Here is a 22,884-nt window from a genome sequence, read left to right as displayed (position 1 = left end):
CTCGGAAAGGGGAAAGGCCACAACAGGGAGAGGCCCGCGTACCGCAAAAAAAAAAAAAAAAAAAAAGGATAGATGGAGTATTATATAATAGAAGAAAGAGAAAGAGAGTAAAAATCACTGGAACAGTAAGAAGCCGAGTATGGAGAACAGAAGATGCTTAGACATACAGCATTCACTTTCTCCACTGCAAAGCTGCACTCAGTGCAAACTCTGTAATGCCTCTCGCAATCAGCTTATTTTCCACCTAAGAGCAATAACTCGCAAGTCAGTGTAACCAAAACACTTTGATAAACTTGGGTATCATATACAGCTAAAGCAAACATTGTTTAAACTGGGTTATTGCAGCTGATGTGCAATCTCATTTTTACAATCTCAAAAGCCAGCAAGAAGAGGTATCCATGGTATTTTAAACCTGACCCTTAATTTTAGGAATCATCTCTGGAAGCTTCCCTACTATAAGTTGCTTCTTTATATAGCCTGAATGGACATCTGAGAAGGTTGTTCTTTGAGCCTTACGGATGGATACTCCTAATGATAGAGGAAAGAAACCTCCTCCTTGACAACTCAGTCATTGATATCAACAAGATGATGATGGATGTTACAGCCAGACATACTCGTATTTTGGAAGTCACTGTAATTTTGTCATTTTGACATGAAGTTCTTTTTTTTTTTGGCTGTGCCGTGTGGCTTGCAGGATCTTAGTTCCCCAACCAAGGATCAAACCCAGGCCCACGGCAGTGAAAACGCAGAGTCCTAACCACTGGACCTCCAGGGAATTCCCAGACATGAAGTTGTTTTTCTCTAATCGATACATCAAATATATAAAAATTCATGAGTTGACAATGATGCTAAATGGTCACTTTAGTTACCTCAATCTAGCCACTTTATAGGGTAAAAAAAGAACAAAATGAGTAGGTATTTTCATAAGTCCAGTGCTTCTCAAAATTTAATGTGCACATGAATCACCTGGAGATCTTGTTAAAATGCAGATTCTGAGTCAGATCTGAATGGGCCTGAGAATCTGCATTTCTAATGAGCTCTCAGGTGATCTCTACAAACCACATTTTGAGTAGCAAGGCCTTAATCCCTTACTACCGTAACCTTCCTTTCTTGGTAGGATCACTGCTCTGGAGATAAAAAGGTAGTCATGGTCACCACAGGTTGAAAGCTGGGAATTTTTAGCAACACCATTTGGGTCAGACTGCCTTTTCTATTCTTTGAGAGTATCATGAGGGCTCCTTTAAAATAAGGAGAGTATAAAGGTTTTAGATGTAGTATTGTAACAACTTACATATGATTTAGATTTTTTTCCCTTTGTGTGCATTTTAGACAATAGGTTTGTTAAAAAAAACAAAAGATACATAAAAGCTTACCATAGCATAAGAAAATGGGATAACCAGAGTTCAGAAGTAATTTCCATGTTGGAGGAAGAAATTTTGTCTGAAAAATTATCTATTTTTAATAAAGGCCATAGATTATAAACTGGAGGTTTTCAATATTTCAAAGTTTAAGGTACAGAATGTGTTGTTCCAAGCAGAGAAAGAAATGGTGGCAGTTGCATTGAGCTACTATAATGTTTGGGTCCACTGGAAATAGTAAGTAGTAATCAGGGAGGTAAGTTGATTGATTGACCCACTCATTCATTCATTCAGTCATTCCTTCATCCAGTTATTCAATAAATGTTTCCTGAGCAGATCTTATATAAAAAGATCCATGCTAGGCTAAAGCGATACAAAGATAAATCAGCTACAGACACTGTATTCAAGCTTATAATCAGTACACAGGAAAATGTCTGATTATATAGGGATAATGTACAACACTTATGGTAAAACGAATTTTTAAAAACTCATTTTAATTACCCATAAAACTCTAGCAACAAACTTAGGTGAACTTGAATACTTCTCAGAGCATGGTGAAAAGCAACAGAGATGTGGATTCAATTCAGCATCATCTTTAGTAATTATTTGAAAGTACAATTTGCATCATGAAAAACAGGTTTATGTATCTTGTGGACAATATCCCTCTATACTCTATCAATAGAAAATAAAAGCTTCTGACTTATCCTAACAAAACAAACAAACAAAAACTTCACTGACTTTCTTAAAGCTAAAGGAAGCTTTCCCTAAGTATTGAAATTTAGTTCCATGATCTTGTACTCTTTTTCAGCAATCCTAGACTACTATGATAGATATTCTGCTGGCATCAAAATTGACCATATGGTAGTCTGTATCCTTGCCTCAACACTGCCTCCGTGTAGGCACCAACGCAAAAGGTCTAGAGTTATTTTTTAAAAACTATCATTATAGCAAAAGCACCCAAAAGCCTACTTAAAGAAGCTCCCACTGGCCTAAGATTTGAACATCAGAGAGAACAATTATCGCAAAGGATTGAAACACATCAAATACATAAAATCCATTCGTTTATAACGATACCCTACACCTCCCCAAAACCCTTCATTGTTCACTCTTAGAGGCTGCTAACACACTGGCTCATCACTCTTGAGTATTGACAAATAAAGGGAATAATCACATATTTATCTTACTATACTTTACAGTAGCCAGAGTCCATGATGGTAAATTCTTCTCCATAGAATTCCAATGAACAAATGCAGAAGGAATAATAGAATTAGAAAATCACCACCTTTTAACCCTAATGAAATCCTGGAGAGAGGTAATAATTATCTATGAATGCTAAAACGAAATAAAAGATTGACAGGGGGGCTTCCCTGGTGGCGCAGTGGTTGAGAGTCTGCCTGCCGATGCAGGGGACACTGGTTCGTGCCCCGGTCCGGGAAGATCCCGCATGCAGTGGAGCGGCTAGGCCCGTGAGCCATGGCTGCTGAGCCTGTGCGTCCGGAGCCTGTGCTCCGCAACGGGAGAGGCCACAACTGTGAGAGGTCCGCGTACCGGAAAAAAAAAAAAAAAAAAAGATTGACAGGGAAAGTGATAATGGAGGGGATCAAATGAACACCTCCTGAATCCACTAATCTATTTTAAGACAATCAAAAGTGGGAAAGACAACCAGACATAATATATGCCTCATGATGCTGATGCAATAAGTGTACAGAACTATATGTGAAGCATTTCTGTCTAAAAAACTGAACCTGAGTATGATCAAACCTCTGGATATAAACACCAATTTACAGCAAATACAGGTGAAAGAACAAGTTAAGTAACACACAGGAAGCAATCGGCCAAAATGATTTCTATAACACAGGAGTAGTCAAAGTGTGGCTCTAGCACCAGCAGCTTCAGTATCAACTGGGAAACTGTTAGAAATGCCAATTCTCAGGTCCTATCCCAGACCTACTGAATCAGAAACTCTGCGAATGGGCCCCGCAAAATGTGTCTTAACAAGACCTCCTGGTGATTTTGATGCATGCTTAAGTTTGATACCCATGGCTGTAAAAAATTAATGATGGGGAAAAAAAGGTAGGGGAAGGGGGACTGCTATAGAATAAAAGACTTAAGAGACATTAAAATCAAAACAAAATCAAGTGCCATGGAGGGTTACACTACTGATATCCTGAAAACTTATTTTAATCCAATTTAAAAATAATTATAGGAATCAGTATTGTGGCAAAAAGAAACATTAAGTTTATACAAACTTTTAATTTATAAGGAATGAGTAATTCGATTCTTACAGAAATTGGAAAAGGGCCATGAATAATGCATTACTTTTCCTCATATTCTGTAACCTTCTTTTGTTTGGCTCTTTTGGTCCTTATTTTCCCTCTGTCATTAGCTCTTCAAATAGACCCCTGAGCTAAGTAGAAGAGTCATCATGAAGAAATCAGCAAATACGTTAGAAAATGTTACTTACGTTATGTCTATGACAGAAGTTAAGAGCTTGAAGTGTTTGTCATAACACACTTTTGATCATTCCATCAGCAACTCTGGGGGAAAAAACAAAAAAGGAAATGAAAACTCCTAAGATAGGATTTCAGCAGCAGAACTGGGAATAGAAATGGAATGGGCGGGGCTTGTCATGGCCAAAGGATGCAGCGCAAAGGGAGTCTGGGAAATTTTTTTTTTTTTAATGTTTTAACGAAAATTGCTTTACTACTTTTTCTTTTGGTTATATAATTTTTGCTTTGTAATTTGAAATTTTTACATCTGTAAAAATGATCCATGCTTATCATGAAAATTCAAACAATATAGAAAAGTAAAGAAATAAAAAGTGTTGACTCAAATCTTGCTAGCTCAAAATAATTGCTGTAACTTATAGTGACTGTCCCTTTAGGAATCTCTGTTTCTCTCCCTCTCTCTGTCTCTCTCTGCAGTTACCTTTTAATATTAAATAAATATATTCATATGGTTCAATATTTTTAAAGTTAAAAGAATATCCATGAAGAATTCTCTCATACCTGCCTTGCCAATCATTTCATCCTCTGCAACTTCCCCTGCCTCTTTCAGAAACATCCTATGCATTGAGGTACAGATACTAATATGTATACATATATTTCAGTGGCCAAGGATTTCATTATATGGATGTATCATAATTTACTTAGTTAGTCCCCATTGATGAGCAATTAGGCCTGACACGATTTTCATTTCTAGAAGCAATGCTTCAGTGAATATCTACTCATCCATCTATGGAAGTTGTGCAGTTTTCTTTTTAAGGTAAGTTCTAGAAGTGGGATTTCTGGGACCTATGGTAGGCACATGTTACATTTTGATCCTGCAAGTATGAACTTCAGGTAGACCTGAGACTTGGTTTTGCAGGAAAAAAGACACTCTTGAAGGTTGACCTTCAATTCATCCAATTCAGGTTGGTGGTAAACACTCAAGCATGTGCCAGGGTTGTTTTATAACAGTTACCTATGCCTGGTAAGCAGGCAGGTACATAGCCAGGGGAGGCTGGGGAGAATAAAGGGCTCTTGAGAATGGGAAGCTGGGAGCTACTTGCCCCTGAAGATTCCTCATTCTGTGGAAAATATTGGAGAGTGTTTTCCATTGGGGAATTGGGGATCTGGGCAACTTGTATTCTGTCTGGGAGTACTTAGTGTATTTTGTGTAACCATTTCTATAAATTGCAGCAATTACATTCCCTTTAACTTTTCTGTTGATGTCTTTCCATTGCTCACATCACTGTCCCAGGATGATGCCTTCACAGTTACATACGGCCAAACTACCCTCACTAAGCAAGGTTGTACATATTTACACACCCACCAAGCATCTGTGCATTTGAGTCCCTATCTCCTCATTGTCTTGCCAACATTCCGTTTTGCTAGTGTTATGTTTGCCAAGCTGTGGTTAAAATAAAAAGATATCTCACTTTGGTTTTCATTAATTTCATTTCATTAATTACTAATGATTTTAATTTTCACATTATTGAACATTAAACTTCTCTCCTTTTGTGTATTTTCTGTTCATGCCCTTTATTGCTTTTTGATTGGTCTAGTTACTCTTCTTTAAATTGATTTATGAAGACTCAATGTATATCAGAGTCTACATAGATGCTGTAAATATTTTTTTCAGTGTGTTGCTTGCTTTTCAGCCCTCTTCACGGAGATGAGGTTGTTGTTGGCATATTTTCAAAAATCTGAAAACACAAGATTTTTTTTTCACTAAATGTTCTACTGTAAGGATTTTTTGATTAAAAAATGTAAAATTACCGAATATTCCAAACACTCCCATCACTCAGTTTTAATATTTTATCACATTTGGATATTTAAATCATGTGTTTAGATCACTTTTTAAAAACTGAACTCATTATCGTGCAGATGGAGCTGGTCTTGCAGAACAGTGGGCTGGCCTGTGTGTGACGCAGGTATGGCACCAGTGACAAGACATGTTAGGTCTGGGTAAATACCAAGAAATAGCAACCACTGAATGGAGGTATTTTGCTCAGAGCAGTTTCCCCATCTCAGATCACAGTGACGGTGTCAAGCCCTTGGCATCAGTGATCTGGTGGCAGCCTTTTGACTCTAGCTCTTCTCAGTATTGTGAAAGCACCTAATTCTCAGTATTAAGTCCCTTTCCACTTAAAATGTCTAGAGTGGTTTTTATTTCCTATACTGAATTCTGGTATAACTTTATCCTCTCCCTCCTCTACCTAAGAGCCAAGCCTGAGACTACATTATTTATATTTTTTTAATGAGGCAGAAGGAATAGTACAGCCATTTGTGCACAGAGTTCAAATCCCAGCCATGCTGCTTCCTAGTTTTATAACCTTGGGCAAGTTATTTGTGCTTTCACTTTTCCTGGAATAATACCTCACAAGTTTATTGAGAAGTCTATCCCTTAAGAGCCTGAGTATTAAAACAGGTTCAGGATATGAGGGTCTGGGGTCAGACGAGGTGAGTAGATGGGGCTGACACCCAGTGCAAAGACACAAAGAGCCTGAAGAGGATGGGGAGAGGCCCTGAGGTGAGAAAGAGCTGCGAGTGTGGCGGCCAGTGTGGCTAAAGCGTGAGTGAAGTTGCTGAGGCTGGCGGGGGCCAGACCCCCGAGGGCCTTCTCAATCTGGGTCAGGAATTTGCACTTTACTCTAAGTTCAAAGGGAAGTCATTGAAAGGACTCAAGTAGGCAAGTGACATATATAGAGAATGGATTTCTGGGGCAGAGTGGATACAGGGAGGTTAATTCAGAGGCTAACTTAATAATCCAGGTGAGATCTAGTGGTTTAGATGAGGCTGGTAGAGGTGGAGGGAAGGGAGTGGATCTCAGTCCTGGGAGGAGGGCTTCCCTGGTGGCACAGTGGTTAGGAATCTGCCTGCCAATGCAGGGGACACGGGTTTGAGCCCTGGTCCGGGAGGATCCCACATGCTGTGGAGCAACTAAGCCCGTGCGCCACAACTACTGAGCCTGCGCCCTAGAGCCCACGAGCCACCACTACTGAGCCCACGCGCCCTAGAGCCCGCGCACTGCAACTATGAAGCCCACGCGCCTAGAGCCCGTGCTCTGCAACAAGAGAAGCCACCGCAATGAGAAGCCCACGTGCCGCAACTAGAGAAAGCCCGCACGTAGCAATGAAGACCCATCAAAGCCAAAAAAAAAAAAAAAAATCCTGAGAGGAACTGGCAAGAGTAACACATGGCCCTATTCATGTAGAAACAGAATGCTTGTGCTGGTCCACAGACTCTAGGCACCAGGATCCAGTACTGGAACTGAGAAAGCAGGTAGGGGCAAGGGTTCAGAGACTGGCAGAACCCTGGTTACTAGTGTTAGTAACACCGAATTAGGCATGAAGCAATGTCCTAAGAAACTCCCCAGCTATTGTTGTGAAAGAGGGGTATTTAAGGGCACCTCACAGGAAGAGTCATGGCTTCTGTTCAAAACAGAATCCTTCCGTGATCTCAGATTCCAAGAAGGCAGATTCCATTTTAGGCAAAGCAACATTTATACAAAATAACAACTACAAACAAATACCGCTGATCTTAGGAAGAGGAGATAGTTATCAAAGAGAATACAGATTCACACAGTGTTCATTCCAGAAAGGTAGAGCATTGCAACATTATTCAGCCACACTCAGCATTTTTCAAGGCATTTTGGAGTGAAATAAAACCTTCTGTAGAAACCAACTGATACTCTGTGTTTAAATAGTATACTTTGGTGAGTGCACAAACAAATACTGGAATAGTGAAGGCCTGAAAGCAAAAACTAGACATTCTGGTTCAAGCCCATAGGGGTTAATAAGGGTGACAGGGTCAGGGAATTCAGACTGGGTCACTCAGAGGCTGCTCTCTTCGCCATTCAGGGGAATCCTGGCGCTGACATCAGAGCTCATTATCTTTGTTTTAGTTTGTTATATAACTTGACATGGAAAACTTGATTTCATTATCAGTACCCAAGATGAATTGAGTCCTTCTCTGTAAACCTTTGTTATCCTAGAATAAAATCCAACCTTTACTGTGGCCTACCAGCCTCTTAATGATTTCACTTCTATTAACTCTCCCCACCCCCAACTCCTATCACATTCCCACCGACCTCCACTCTGGCCCAGTTAGCCTTCGCTATTCCCTGAACAGACCTCCAAAGCTTTGTTTTTATTGTTCCACCTATGCCCCTCATCAGGCATTCTCTAATCCCTCAGTGTGCTTTATTGTTTTCCAAAGGCTTGTAACTCTGCAAGGGCTTTACCTTGTCTATTATTGTAGCTCTGGGGCCTAGAACAGTAACTGGTACCTAATAGGTCCTCAACTAAGCTTCCTCCGCTGGCACTCTCAGAAACTGTATAAACTAACACCCCGTAATAAATCCCTTTTTGCTTTAACTAGCTAGAGTGAATTCTGTTGTTGAATCCTGATTAGTTCAGAATATGATACCAGAAGTGGGTATGGGAAACAAAGTCAAGGCCTTGGGAATGTAGGCTATCTGACTTAGCTGGGTCTGAAGGCAGGGGGATCTAATTACCATTAGTGGCTGGAACACTGGTAAATGGGCACCCGGTGATGAACCAATTATTTACATAATCACCTGTGGTCATCTGGAATGAAGTGCCTATTCAGGGCAGGGCTTTGCTGGACTGAATGTGATTGAACAATATGGGAACATATGGGAAAGTAATAAAAGAAAAGCGGGCTGGGCTGGCTGTTTCTCACTTCACTGGAAAAATTAAAGAAAAAACAAAAGGACAGCTTTAGGGCTTTGATATTTTGGTTCAAGGCACAGTTAGGAAACCAGAAGTTTCAATGCTTGCCCTTATTTCTTGTATTTTTAAGGCTCACTCCATTGACCATTGGAATTACCCTGAGATGACTGAAAAATCAGACACTGAGAATAGTCCTGCAGGGTGCTAAATGACAACATAGGTTGAATTTATGTGAGGTTAATTAATTTCTCAGTTAATTAACTGAGAGATATACTTTGAGAATTGAAATGTGGCACTTTGGGAGTATTCATAGAACTAAGAGCATCCCAACTTCCTGCCAAAGGTCTCTTCTCATGGGAAGTAGCCCCCGAGCTTGTGTGATAGGCTGCTTTTGCCTTGCTGAGGACCCCCCTAAAGATCTCACTTGAGGCAGCTGCGTTGCATGGGGAGGCTGCCAATTCTCCTCAAGGCTCCTTTCCCTGCTACCCATCAAGGTCTCCAAACCTTGACTAAAGTCAGATCCCAGCATGTCCCAAGTGGACTATTACAAAGTCAAAGAGAGGGAAAGAAGATTTACACAGCAAAAAGAACTATACAATTATGCTAATTTATACTGGAGAACGTATGTGGAAATGGATTTCATAAGTGTACGACCAGAGAGGAGGAAACAAGATTTTAGACTTGGGCGGATTATAACAGTATGGGCACACTTATTAGCGAGTCTGGTTTCAGTAAACTCCCTGGAGCAGCTAGGAGTGAGTCTAGTTGACTGCTGCACTGATTGATTGCTGCACTGGTTTGATTGCTGCACTGGTTGATCGCTGCACTGGTTGATTGCTGCATTGGGTGATTGCTGCATTGGGTGATTGGAACCTGGACTAAATGGTTGCCTGTGCCAGATGAAGTTGCAATGCCAGAAATTCATTGGTAAAATGAAGAGAAAGAAATCCAAAGTTTTGAGGAGACAGGAGTGTTAGAGAGGATTTGTCACAGGCAACATGTTCCTCTATGTCTCTCCAAAGTATTTAATGGTAGCACTAATCTACATTCGTCCCCAAATCTGCAGTATTGCTTTCAGTTTCCTATTTTGGTAAAGAAATAGCATGCCAGACCCTTCTACTAGGCTCCTCCCACCATAGCAGCCTTCATTCCTTGGATCAGATCTTGTTCCATTTGCTAGTGCACCTATTTCCACTATCCAGTTAGGAAATGGGGAAATAACCCCAAGGATGGATTCCTGGACTTTCTAGGACTGCCAGGAGATGGATTCAAGTCAAAATTTCATTTGCCACCTGACTCTCACTAAGCTGCCCATCACCCCGCCACACACACACACACAAACTGGTGAACCACAGTGGCTTTCAAAGTCACTGGTGATTGGCTTTACTGCAGAGCACTGACCAGAAATTCCTGAAAGATTGGGTAGCTCTCTTTTCCCAGTACACAATTATCCTGGTAAATGGCCAAAGACCATTCTGGGGTAGGCTAAGAGGAAGAATTAAGTACATACATATGATGTTATTGCAGGGCTATTCCCCAAGGAGAGCTGCTGGCTCCCCTTTATTCATGAGGCCCTGGGTCTGCAAACTGGCTATTATGGTGACTCAAGCCAGGCCTCTAGTTACTAGTTTATGTAGAACAAATAGAACCTTAGTGACCTGCCCATCTCCTTTGCGTGGGAGAACCCATGGTCAGACCAAACCATTCTGATCACCACTCTGGCTCTGTTGCCTATTACAGTAACTTCTGGAAGTGAAGCACTCCTTCTTGGCCTCTGCCATCCAGGGCGCCAATCATCCCCAGGGAATCAGGAAGCCATTTCAAAGGAAGACTCTCCCTGCTTCATATCTGGGACATGATGCTGGTGTTCTTCTAACTAATGCATTTCTTAATGCTCATGATTCACTGCCATCCTCCACCAATCCACACCCATAGTCGTATGGGTAATTATCTATGATCAGTTAATTGAGAAGGAAATTAAGCCTTTTATATGTCAATTACACCTCAGTAAAGCTGAATTCTTTTAAAAAAAGAAATTGAAACATGATTTACAGATGTACGTGATGTGCTGTCGCCAGCCAGAAGTGGATAGCTGTAGTTTTATAAACCCATATGGTAGTTTTTACACCCTGACAGTCATTTATAATTGTTCCTTTAAATATCTTCATTAGATTTTAAGCTTCTTGAAGGCAGGATTAGCCATTTTGTATAGTGCAATGATAGTAAAGGGAAATCCTTCCTGTTGGTAGGGTGGTAATTCCTATCACATTACCAATTAGCTTACTTATTGTACCTATTTGGTTTTTTTTTTGGCCATGCTGTGCGGCTTGCGGGATCTTAGTTTCCCAACCAGGGACTGAACCCGTGCCCTCGGCAGTGAAAGTGCCGAGTCCTAACCACTGGACCACCAGGGAATTCCCTCCTATTGTACCTATTTTGAACAGAGAAGGATCTGAGAGAATGTGAATAGATTATTTTAAATTTAATCAGATGATACCAGTTGCAGTTGTTTAAGTACATGTAGTTTCTTAACTGGAGCAAATCCAACACAGTCTCAGTACTCAGTATGCAGCCATTGATCTAACAAATGCTTTTCCCTCTATCCAAGTAGAGGACACCAGAAGCTTTCACTTGGCAGCGGAAGCAGTACACTTTCACCATCTTACTTCAGTGTTAAATTAGTTCTTCTTTATGATACAATTTAGTCCTCAAGTCTCATGACTATCTCACCATCCCACAGGTCTCATCCCACACTTCCACTACCTTGATCATCTCATATCTACACACCAGTTATTTCTTCAAAATGTGAATTTACCCTAATAAACAATGGTTGAGTAGGCTTGGTATGTATGCTATCTGGTTGTTTACCTGTTTACTATTCACTGGGTTTATACTCTCTTGGCTGTTATTTAAGTAGATTTTAAGATGGGAGTGAAAGCAGATGAATGTTTTTAATTAATCATTGTTATCTGGAAGTACTCAGCATTTCAGAGAAAGAGTGGCTTATTCTGCATTGTTCATATTTGCATTCCTCTATGTAGATCCAAGTCTCAGGGCTGACCCAAAGCACTTTGGATACACTGGAACTGCTATATACACTAGTAAAACACACTAAATACACCAAATACACTTTCCACTAGAGTGGAAAGTAGGGTAGTTCAGAGGTCCTTGTGGTTGCTAAATACATACAGAACAAAAGAGTTGCTTGAATATGCCTTGTCCTTTCTCACATCTGGGCATTCCACCAAGATTGTCCACCTGGCCAACTCTTCCCTTTTTCAAAGTCTCAGCCCAAATGGTTCCTTCTCTGCAGAAACTTCCTGATACCCCAGGACCAATAGATGTTGGAGATGCTCCTCTCTTGTATCCTGAGCACCAATGGTAACCCAGTCTACATTGTCATTTGTAATTGCTACTTTGAATATCTGTCTCTTCATTAGATTTTAAGCTTCTTGAGGACAGGATTGTGCCATTATATCTTTCTATTCTCTGCACCAGCAGAAGTGTTCAGTAAAATATTTCTGAAGTGAGTGAATAACAGAATGCTGCACACTAAGGAAGCTATTAAGATGAATTAGATATGAATTCTGCACTCAAAAAACTTATAGTCTGGGAAGAGAGAGAGTATGCACATAAAAACATTAAGGTAGTAAGTGCCAAGTACCATAACAGGGATGAAAATAAAATTCCATGGGTATTCAAAGGAGGGAAGCAATTCCACCCAGATAGAGGAATCTCAGAGATGGTAAGAATATCTAGGATTTCACATTTTAAAGATTATGAGAGAGATAGGGAAAGTGGAAAAGGTTAGAATATTCTAGGTTAAAGGAAGAGCATGAGCTAAGTCCTATAGGCAGGAAGGCTTAGGGTACACAGAAGGAAAAGAAAGATGTTCAGTTCACTTAAATTGGTACATGGATTATGTGTATTGTAGGTTTTATTTTCAGGGCCTTGAACAATACATGATGTTAATCATACATTTCTAATATTATGAAAATGTATGTTAATTTATAAATTAATTTATATGATGACTGAACACATCTGTCCTCTAAAGCCAAAATACAGAATCCTATTTAGCTCATGATAAAGCTGAACTATGAATTAATTCATCATTTTAACTGTTTTAAAAATTAATTTTTATTAAAGTACGTGCATTTTATTCCAGCACCCAGCCTGGAACAACAGTAGGAATTCACTAAAATTTTTTCTGAATGAATATATATTCTAACTGGGTGTTAATCTTTTTAGAAATATGATTTGCAAAATCTACATATGTAGATATGAAATTATATTAATTCTTCATCTGGCAAATAATCTACCTAATTTGTCACTTCTTTTTTAGTTTTGTTTATGATACTTTTTGTCAAAGAGAATCTCTAAAATGAATATGATGTATTATTTGGCAGTTGGAGTTCCCTTTATTCTTTTAAAAAAATTTCTTGGTTTATGGGACTTCTCTGGTGGTCCAGTGGCTAAGACTCCACGCTACCAATGCAGGGGGCCTGGGTTCGAACACTGGTCAGGGAACTAGATCCCGCATGCACGCCACAATGAAGATCCCACATGAGTCCATGAAGACCCCATGTGCCGCAAGTAAGACCCAGCACAGCCAAATAAATAAATAAATATTAAAAAAGATTTTTTTTCTTGGTTTAGTCTAAGTTTTTCAAGTTAAGAAAAACCAGTTGGCATTCTGATTCGATTTTTGTGCAATAAATAAATAAATCAGGGAGGCAGAATCTATATAATAATGAATATTTCCATCCAGAAATATATGTTCATTTAAACAAAATCCCTTATGTATCTCAGTTTTGTAACTGTCTTTAGGTAGAGTCTGAACAATTCTTTTTTACCTTTATTCCTACACTTTCTTGTTGTTGATATTTGAATGGGATCCTTCTCCACTAGATTTTCTAAAGCACTGATTGATACAAAAGCTGTTAATTTTCGTGTGTGGAATTTGGAGTGCTGTGGTCACTATACTGAATTCCATTAGTTTTAGTAACTCTAGGTAATTCTGTTAGATTTTGTTGAATAACAATATCATGCAAATAATGGCAATTTTATCTCATTTCCCAAAATTATATATCCTATTTGTTTTTCTTAGTACATTACATTGGCTTGAGCTCTTATGTCTTGTTTCTCACTTTAGTGACAGTTTCTTCAGTATTTTATCATTGAATATAAAATTAGCTATTTATTTGAAGAATTTTTGTGTGTGTGTGTGCATGTGTGTGTGTGTGTGTGTGTGTGTGTGTGTGTGTAAAGAGTATTTTAATCCTAGTTTGCTAAGGTTTTTTTGTTTTAGTAACCAGGAAAGGATGTTGAATTTATCAACTGCCTTTTACAGTTTTAATCAAACTTATGTACTTTTTCTCCTTTAATCTATTAGTGAATTATATGAATACATTTCCTAATATTGAGCTGTGCTTCATTCCTTGGATTCAGATAATCTAACATATAATTTAGCCTTGAAATACATTGTGATTTATATTTGCAGTAGATTTGTCTATTAAATACTATATATTTACTCTAGGTTAATAGCCATTTGCCCTTTGAGTACATCCTAAATTGAGACTGGAGAGGGAGAGCCAGCAGATACATCTGGGTAGAAAGGGGCTCAGATCTGAAATTTGCCATAGTTAATCCCACACATAATGAAACTGGGAACCGGCCACACAGAATTTCAGTTTCTAGATTACTTACCCGTTTGGGTTTCTTTCCAGCTCATTTAAAAGTGTATGATCAGAGTATTCAAAAACTAAATGCATTTTCGTTTTTCTCCTGAACACCTCAATGAGGTTCACAAGATTTGGGTGTTTTAATTGCTGCAAAGGAATTGAAATACAAAGTTTGGTGATGTGTTTACTGTAATCGTTTCTCCCAGACCCCTTACAATTTTAAGAGCAAAAGGCCTTGCTCATCATTCTCTCTGCATCTCTTGCAGAGAATTTTATTACAGTTACTCACAAGAGAAACTACTCTTAGTATCATAGAATCTTAAAGTTGGAAGAAATTTAAGAATTTACCTAATATACCCCATAATAAAGGATAACTAAGCTGCTTGGATCTCTCTGGAGACAGCAAATAAAGTACAACTTAAAATCTAAGCACTAAAATAAAAAATTCTTTAGGCATTTAGTGGAAATTCTAAATATACAAGTCATAAAATGACCTTAATATAGAATGGTAATGGAATTATTGAGTAAAACACTATAAAAAGCATCAATACCCATCTATACCCAATCATATTGGCATAGATTTAATGTAAATGTCAGCTGGATTTAAACCCAGCCTGGACTTTAGTGTTGGCTCTCAGAAATACTAGATTTCAACCCTCAAATCTCATTAAACTCCATATTCTAGGAGTCTCTACAGTTAGTCTGTGTTTTAAATTTATTTATCTTATTTTCAGCTCTGTTCTTTGAGTCTCTTGTTCTCTCTTATGCTTATGTTTAATCTGTTAAATTCAATTCCCAAACTGAAGCATTTCACAAGGCAGCCTCTGTTTAATGTCGTAAACCAAAGGAAAAACCCTGATTAAGTAAAATAATCTATCACTAAAGTAACTACATAATTTATCACCCAACCAGGGTAACTAATGTAAACCAGGACTGTCCCAGGCAAATCGGCACATGTGGCCACCCTGCCTATAGGTAAGGTGACTGTATAATTTCACATACGAACCAGTATGCTTTTTAAAGAAGACGCTAGCCAGACAAAAAGGGGTGCCAACCAAACTGAACACTGGGAGAAAAGCTATAAACCAGGACATCTGATCACTCCTACTTATAACTCATCTTCCTCTTGTTTTCCCAGTATAGTAGACAAATCTACTTTCCAAACCCTTGGTACCATTTACTCAGAAAGCTATATAAAGAGAGAGAATGCAGTATTTTGTATACAGTAGCTCAATAAATATTCTGCAGGCCCAGTAGAGAGTCTTAAGTATGGAGCCTCATACAGTATCCTCTCCCTTATCTGTAAGCACAACTTGACCAAAAAAACAGAACAAAAAAAAAACCACCCTGTGATTATGTGCCTGATTATATGGAAAAGGAATCCATTATACATTAATGATATGCCCAGAGCACCAAATCAATTTGTTTTCTATGTGTTCCATTGCCTAAAAGAGCAGAAAGGCAAACAGTGGAGGAAACTGGTCACACAGGTAAGCCAGCTGCTTTGTACTGAGGCAAAAACTTTAGAATGGGGGTGAAATAATCTCTTCCAGGAGAGCCAGGGATTCACAGATGCTACAGCTGGATGTGAAGGCAAGGTTTAACCTTGTCAAGTCTCCTGTCTTTGGGCAGATAGGCAATTTATATCTTCTTTGCAAATCAAATTAACTTAGCCCAGAAAAACAATGATTTGTCTAAGGTAAAACAGGTAATAAGGAGGGGAAAATCAAAATGAATTTAAATAACAGGAGTATGTGAGGAAAGTAAGGTAGATTTATTACAGAAGGGATCTCCTCAGGGCACGCATAGGTGAAACACACCAAAGGCAGGAAAGATGTACCTTCTGAGAACCATCATCGGAGACCAAAGTGAGTGGGAATCTGGCTATTTTTTACCTTCAAGTGCACCCTCAAATTGGGCACTTGTAACCTGGGAGGTGCTACCTGAGCATTAACTTTACTGGAAGACTTGGTGGGAAGGGGTGGATAAAAAGCATCTTCTAGTAGAAAACAGCCCATTGCCAGGTTCAGACACACCTTGTAGCTTAGCTCTGTGATGAGCTGGCTGTCTGACCAGTGCTCTCTTCTGGCTACAAGGAACAGGGAGCTGTTTTTAAAATCATGATGGATGTGATCTGGAAAACTCCGTGCATATCAAATTATATTTTAAACAAAACACCAAAACTTTTTAGTTGAGGAAAGCTGCTACAAATAATACTTGAAAAGAGAAGATAATGTAATAATTATCTCCCTTTAAAAACTGGATTTCTGGGGTTTTCCTAAAACAGATGATGCACGTTAGAAGTAAAGGTCAGGGGCTTCCCTGGTGGTGCGGTGGTTAAGAATCCGCCTGCCAATGCAGGGGACATGGGTTCGAGCCCTGGTCCGGGAAGACCCCACATGCAGCTTCCCTGGTGGTGCAGTGGTTAAGAATCCGCCTGCCAATGCAGGGGACATGGGTTCGAGCCCTGGTCCGGGAAGACCCCACATGCAGCGGAGCAACTAAGCCCGTGTGCCACAACTACTGAGCCTGTGCTCTAGAGCCCTCGAGCCACAACTACTGAGCCCATGTGCCACAACTACTGAAGCCCGCGCAGCTAGCGCCTGAGCTCTGCAACAAGAGAAGCCACCGCAATGAGAAGCCCGTGCACCGCAACAAGGATTAGCCCCCGCTCTCCGCAACTAGAGAAAGCTGCGTGCAGCAACGAAGACCCAATGCAGCCAAAAATAAATAATAAATAAAAAAATAAATTCGTAAAAAGAAAAAAAGTAAAGGTCAGCTGTGGCTGTGTGTTCTTGAGGAGATCACAGTTTTGTTGTGCAAGTTGTGGTCCACAGACGAGCAGCATCCCTGCCATCAGGGAGTTTGTTAGAAGCACAGAATCTCAGGGCGACCCCAGACCTCAACTCAGAATCTGCATTTCAACAACGTCCCCAGGGGATTCTGATTCACGTTTATGTTTGAGAAGCACTGCCCTCTGCCTCAGTTTCCTTCCCGATAAAATAAGCGTGCTGAATGAGAAGCATCTCTAAGATTTCTTATCGCTCTAAAATTGTATGATTTTTAGGATAGGAAAAAATTTACATTGAGAACTTGTGAATCTTACATATCAAATCCTATCAGAGTAAAAGCAACTTAAAACAAAACCTTTGTGTAAAATGTGTATACGTAGCTGGGGATGATATGCAATATGTCTAGGAACCAGTGGCGCGCAGGCGGGGACCAATCCATATGGATGCCTACAGCGGCCCTGGCACGGCCCTATGGGCCCCTCTGTGCCACAGGATGCTCTTTTAGTTGCTGGTTTATGGGGAGAAGGACTTGGGCAGGCATCGGGGCTGGGGTTGTGGTGGGGAGGGCCAGGGCTGAAGGGGAGGATAAACACTGGGATGAGGGGACTTAGGACAGTGAATATTTACCAACCAGAACAGGACTTCAATTTTAACAGTCGATAGCTGTGCTCATAATATCACTTAAACATCAGAGCGGCCAAAGTCCGAAGTGATGACCAATTTATATATTGCTGATACAAAGAAATTGCAGTCCAATGGGGGAAAAAAATCACTTTAAAATTCTTTGTAATTTTGGCATACCCATTTCACCCATTACAGTGATATTACAGATGTACAGAGGAAGTTAACCTACCTTCAACATGCGTATTTCTCTTAGAGCTATTTTCTTAACCACAGGATCATCTTCGGATTCCACAAATTTTTTAATAGCTACCACTTGTCCAGAGGTTTTGTTTCTGCATTTGAATACAACCCCATAAGACCCCTCTCCAATCTTAGCTAATTTCTCATACTTTTCCATTTGAGTTGAAGCGACTTAAATCACTGTATTGATTGACTTGTAGTACAGTGTTGCACCTGGAAAATAAAATGACTCAGTTTAACCACGTTACCAAGGACAGCGCTCTCACAGTTTACTATGTAAAACTAATTTGCCCAGGATGCCAAAGGTTTATTTTTACTTAATTTTAAATACACTTAAAAATATCTGGACATCTATACTCGTGCTTTTCTTCATAATCGAATGACTCTTTTGTCTTTTTTTTTTTTTTTTTAATGGCAAAGTCTGACCCAAAGTTTTAGTTTGTAATTTCAGCATGTATCTCATGCAGTTTGGGGAGCATCAAACTAAATCTACAATCGCCAGAAACCTTGTTACAGTTGAATGCACATTAACTAAAATGTGTACATTTTTAGTGTTCATGATAAATGCAGATATGACCTTATTACACTTTTGGCATTCTTTGAGAAAGCACATTAAGCTTTAATATAGAAATATTTTGGTTACACTTGTGCTCAAGTAATAATAAAACATTTGTTCTTTTCGATCTCATACATTCTCTCCTCAGGAATGGCCCATCTCCTGCACGCTTGGAGCGACCTTTGGCTACGTGGCTGGCCCTGTTACTTCACCACTCTGGATATACTGGAATAGAAAGAAACTTACATACAAGAACAATTTATTGGAGCAAAGGGAGAAGATATTTCTTTGTGCAGATTCCATAAAGACTGTGCAGACATGTATATGGTCTAAGCCAGGCAGTTCCACTTAACAGCACTGTTTTTTATATAGTTACAACATGATGTGATTGTAGCTTTTTAAACTATGAAACCCCTGAGAGATTGTACCTTCTAGTTGAAATAAAGTATTTATAATAGATTGTGGCTTCAGATACTGTTTGTTGCTTCTTGGACCTTTAAGAAACATTCTTAATCAACTTTATAGAATTCTGAGGACAGGGTTGGTTTTTTTTTTTCTATTTTTTCCTTTCAAGTTTTAAACTGCTTCATTATTTATGAGGTCTGGGCATAGCTTCAGCATTTCATATGCTTTCTGAGAGAAATGGACAGTTTACTTGGCCACTGAAGACGTTTCTCACGTAATTAAACAACAGTTTATACATCTTGATCCTATTCTTTTTTTTTACTGTGTGTTTCTTTGGAGTTAAAATGGCTATGATAGCCTCATCAAAAACAGTCTTCAATCCCTTCCGAGTTAAAGCTGAACATTCCACAGAGCAGCACGCACCTATCTCTTTTGTTAGTTTCTGTCCTTGTTCCACACATACAGGTTTTTCCTTCATATCATTCAGTCTTGCTAAAGTTTTGGGGTCATCTCGGAGATCAATCTGAGTTCCTATTAATAAAAAGGGTACATTTGGTGCGTATTCCTTAAGTTCTGGTACCCACTCCTCTTTCACTTTTTGACATGAGGCTGGATTTATCACAGAGAAGCAAGCCTATAAGGAAGACATCAGTCATTAGATAAGATAAAGTCAGCCCATCATAGTCTTCCTGTCCGGCTGTGCTATAGCGTCCCAGGAGGTACTGCTTGCCCCCTACGGTGTCGCCGACTGCGCAGTGGTCGAAGACGGTGGGCACGTACTCCTCCGGGAAGGCGTGCTTGTCAGAGCTCTTGAATAGGCACGTCTTGCCCACCGCCCCGTCGCCGACCACCACGCACTTGAGCATCAGCGCGCCAGGCCCGTGAGACATGCTGCGGCCGGCCGGCCTCCGGGCGTGGTCCCCCCGGAGCCCCCGCCCCGGCCCCGGGCTCAGCCCTAGCCCGCCTGGGGGGTCCGGCGCTGCCGCGGCTCAGCGCAGCAAGGCCGACCCCCCGGCCCCATGCAGCGGTTCCCCCCGCCCGAGGGGAGAGGCGGCGGGCCTGGGGCGCTGCCGCCGCCTTGCTCGCTGCCCGGATCCCCGCCCGGGCCCCGGTCGCCGCGCCCGCGCCCTCTCCCCGGCCCGGCCTCCCCAGGAGGATCCAATGAATCATAAGCGACTCTTTTGTCTTTCACTAAAGATTCATAGCGGGAGGGAAAAGCACGACTGTTGCCTCCATTTTTTGAAGCCTTGTGGGGGAAAAAAAATTTCTGGACATTATTTTGTTAATTTAGTTCAGTCCTACGCAGTCATTCCAGCACTGCAAAGATTCCACATATGTTTCTTACAATGGGTCTTGTGTGTACTTCGGTTGAACTAAAAGAATTTATGGACAGGAACCTTATCCAATCTATTGTTGCCTTTATCTTCAAGAAAGTGATTAAAATATGATGCTGTAAAACCCAGCTGAAGGAACACTGCATTCTCTGGTGTACGGTGTTTATCTTTTCCCTTCTTACCCATGTCAATACTGCAGAGACTAGGAAGAGTAGCGAACAGGACATGGTACAAAGTGCTCTACTGCCACCTGGTGGAGAGAAGAAAGAGGGCTGTTGAACAAAGCAGCGATTAAAAACAAAAACAAAATCTTTTTAGAGCATCATTTATTGCCCTTAGGTTTTATATGTATGAAGGAACGGATCCTTAAATTCTTAGATCCTAAAGAAAATACTAATAAAGCACAAAAATGAGGGCAGCTTCCTCTAATTCATCATGAATGTTTTCATATATATCCATGGTGACTTCTATGGAAATACTAGGTTTGAGTTTTCTGTCTTGCATTCATAAGTTTTGTGGTAACTGGTTTACATGCTAAATAACAACTAAGGCCAACATAATTAAATATATCCATCTAGCAATTAAAAATACACAAATTCTAAATAGTCTCAAAAAAAATCCCACCTCAGAATCTTGTTGATATAATCTAATACTAATAGGTAGCAATTAAATAGCATTGTTCTACGCAAATTACAAATAATCTGCACAAATATTTTATGAAGTAGGCGTTATTTTTATTCAATTATACAGATGAGAAAACAGGCACAGTGAAGCTAGCATGGAATGAGAACCCAGGCAGTCGGGTTCCAGAGATCACAATTTGAATCAGTACATTATACTGCCTTTCAGTGAATTCAAAGGAATGCACAATTTGAAGACTGCTTTATCCAGGTATTAGGAGTAATGAAATGTCAAGTGAAAGAGCTGACCACTTTAAAAAATTCTCATGTTTCAAATGAGTATACTTTTTTTTTTAACTTCACTATTATTCAGTCTTTTCCACCTGCAGATTATCTCAGTAGAGAAAGAAACCATCTACTCTCACTTGCAACCATAAAAACAGACAACTGGGAAAAGAGGTAAAGGACTACTTATTGAACTATTATACAAATGCTATTTCTTTGTTGTTGTTGTAGATTCTATTCTCTCTTATAAAAGGAAAAAAACTTAAGCATACACACTCAAGTAACACATGGAAAATCCATCACAGATTATATTCTGAAACTATTAATTACACTGTAGTTTAAAATAGGTATTATTATCTTAAAGGTATTTAGATATAAGCATGCATACATTTGTCTTTCTGTAGCCTAGTAATAGGTGACTGGGAAGAGGACAGAAGAAACTAGGCATTTGCCTTAGAAAGTTATTGGCATAAACTTTGTATATTTATGAATTTAACTCACTTGATATGTACTATGGATACTGAGGGAAATTTTGAATATGCCAAAAACTTAATTATGAAGTTTTAGTCTTCGTGTTATTTTCTTTCCTCAAGTAGGTGATCTGATCTACTGATCTATGATTTTCCTTTTCTTTCAACAGGTTCAATAATGACTGATTGCTCAGGCTAATATTTAGATCTCTGTCACATCAGCCATACTCCTGGATACAATAAAATAGAGCACCAGAAAATAGTACTTTATCTGGTAACATCTCAATATTATCTGTTTTCTAAAGCCCTTATATGTTCATGGAAGATGAAACTAAATACACAGGCAGGAGTTATAACAAGGCAGGAATTCCACAAAGGAATTTATGGCTTTAATTCCGGTTTACTAGGACGCCACCAGCGTTTATAGAAGCGGTAATTCCTGATCTCTTAAAAGAGGTCCAGACCAAATATCTCACTGTTTGATGAACATCTCTACATGAATGGACAGAACCACCTCAAAATCAGTACACTCTAAACCAAATGCCTTCTTTCTTATCCTCTGCCTTTACCCAAAGTTCACAAACCTGCTCCGCATTACACCTAAATGGCCTGTCAAGATACGTACGGTGAAAACTTTGAGGCAGCCTAGGATAGCGATAGCTGCTTAAATCGAATCTCTCTTCATGTACCTTTCACAAAGCTACAAAAGTCAACCAGAACAATAAAACCACATAAACCCAATGCCTTCAACATTACAAGAAGACAGAGGAATCTACAAACTTAAATAGAAAAGTAAACCCCCAATTCTGGAAGAGATATCTCTTGAGCTGCCATTATAAGCCCTTGCAGAGGGCAAAGACAGGAGTGGGATGGGATCTGGAAAAACTATAAAGAAGAGAGAAGAGGACTTCCCTGGTGGCACAGTGGTTACGAATCCGCCTGCCAATGCAGGGGACATGGGTTCGAGCTCTGGTCTGGGAAGATCCCACATGCCACAGAGCAACTAAGCCCATGCACCACAGCTACTGAGCCTGTGCTCTAGAGCCTGCAAGCCGTAACTACTGAGCCCACATGCCACAACTACTGAAGCCCATGCACCTAGAGCCCGTGCTCCTCAAAAAGAGAAGCCACTGCAATGAGAAGCCCACACACCACAACAAAGAGTAGCCCCTGCTCAGTGCAACTGGAGAGAGCCCACGCGCAGCAACAAAGACCCAACGCAGCCAAAAATAAAAATAAAATAAATTTTAAAAAAGAAGAGAGAAGAGAAAAAGAAGGGCCTAAGATAGACTTAGAATCACTCCTCAGAAGAGAAAAATACATTACAAGTGCAAAAGTACTG

The 22,884-nt window shown here is 39.9% G+C and overlaps 1 protein-coding gene and 1 pseudogene across 1 annotated transcript in view; both read right to left on the bottom strand.

Annotated features, from left to right (window-relative positions):
- CDKL4 (cyclin dependent kinase like 4) overlaps positions 1-18,029 on the bottom strand; it is a 29,519-nt gene extending 11,490 nt beyond the window's left edge. The window contains 3 exon segments of the mRNA XM_007445766.1: positions 3,823-3,895; positions 14,242-14,363; positions 17,862-18,029. Coding sequence (XP_007445828.1) covers positions 3,823-3,895; positions 14,242-14,363; positions 17,862-18,029 — 363 coding nt within the window.
- Positions 18,030-19,103: 1,074 nt separating this feature from the next.
- Positions 19,104-19,723, bottom strand: LOC103078694 (rho-related GTP-binding protein RhoQ pseudogene; annotated as a pseudogene).
- Positions 19,724-22,884: the final 3,161 nt, after the last annotated feature.

Source organism: Lipotes vexillifer, unplaced genomic scaffold (assembly GCF_000442215.2).
Source record: "Lipotes vexillifer unplaced genomic scaffold, Lipotes_vexillifer_v1.1 scaffold278, whole genome shotgun sequence".
NCBI classification, from domain to species: domain Eukaryota; kingdom Metazoa; phylum Chordata; class Mammalia; order Artiodactyla; family Lipotidae; genus Lipotes; species Lipotes vexillifer.
Note: the sequence above shows the minus strand (reverse complement) of the source record. Positions and strands in the feature narration are given on the sequence as shown.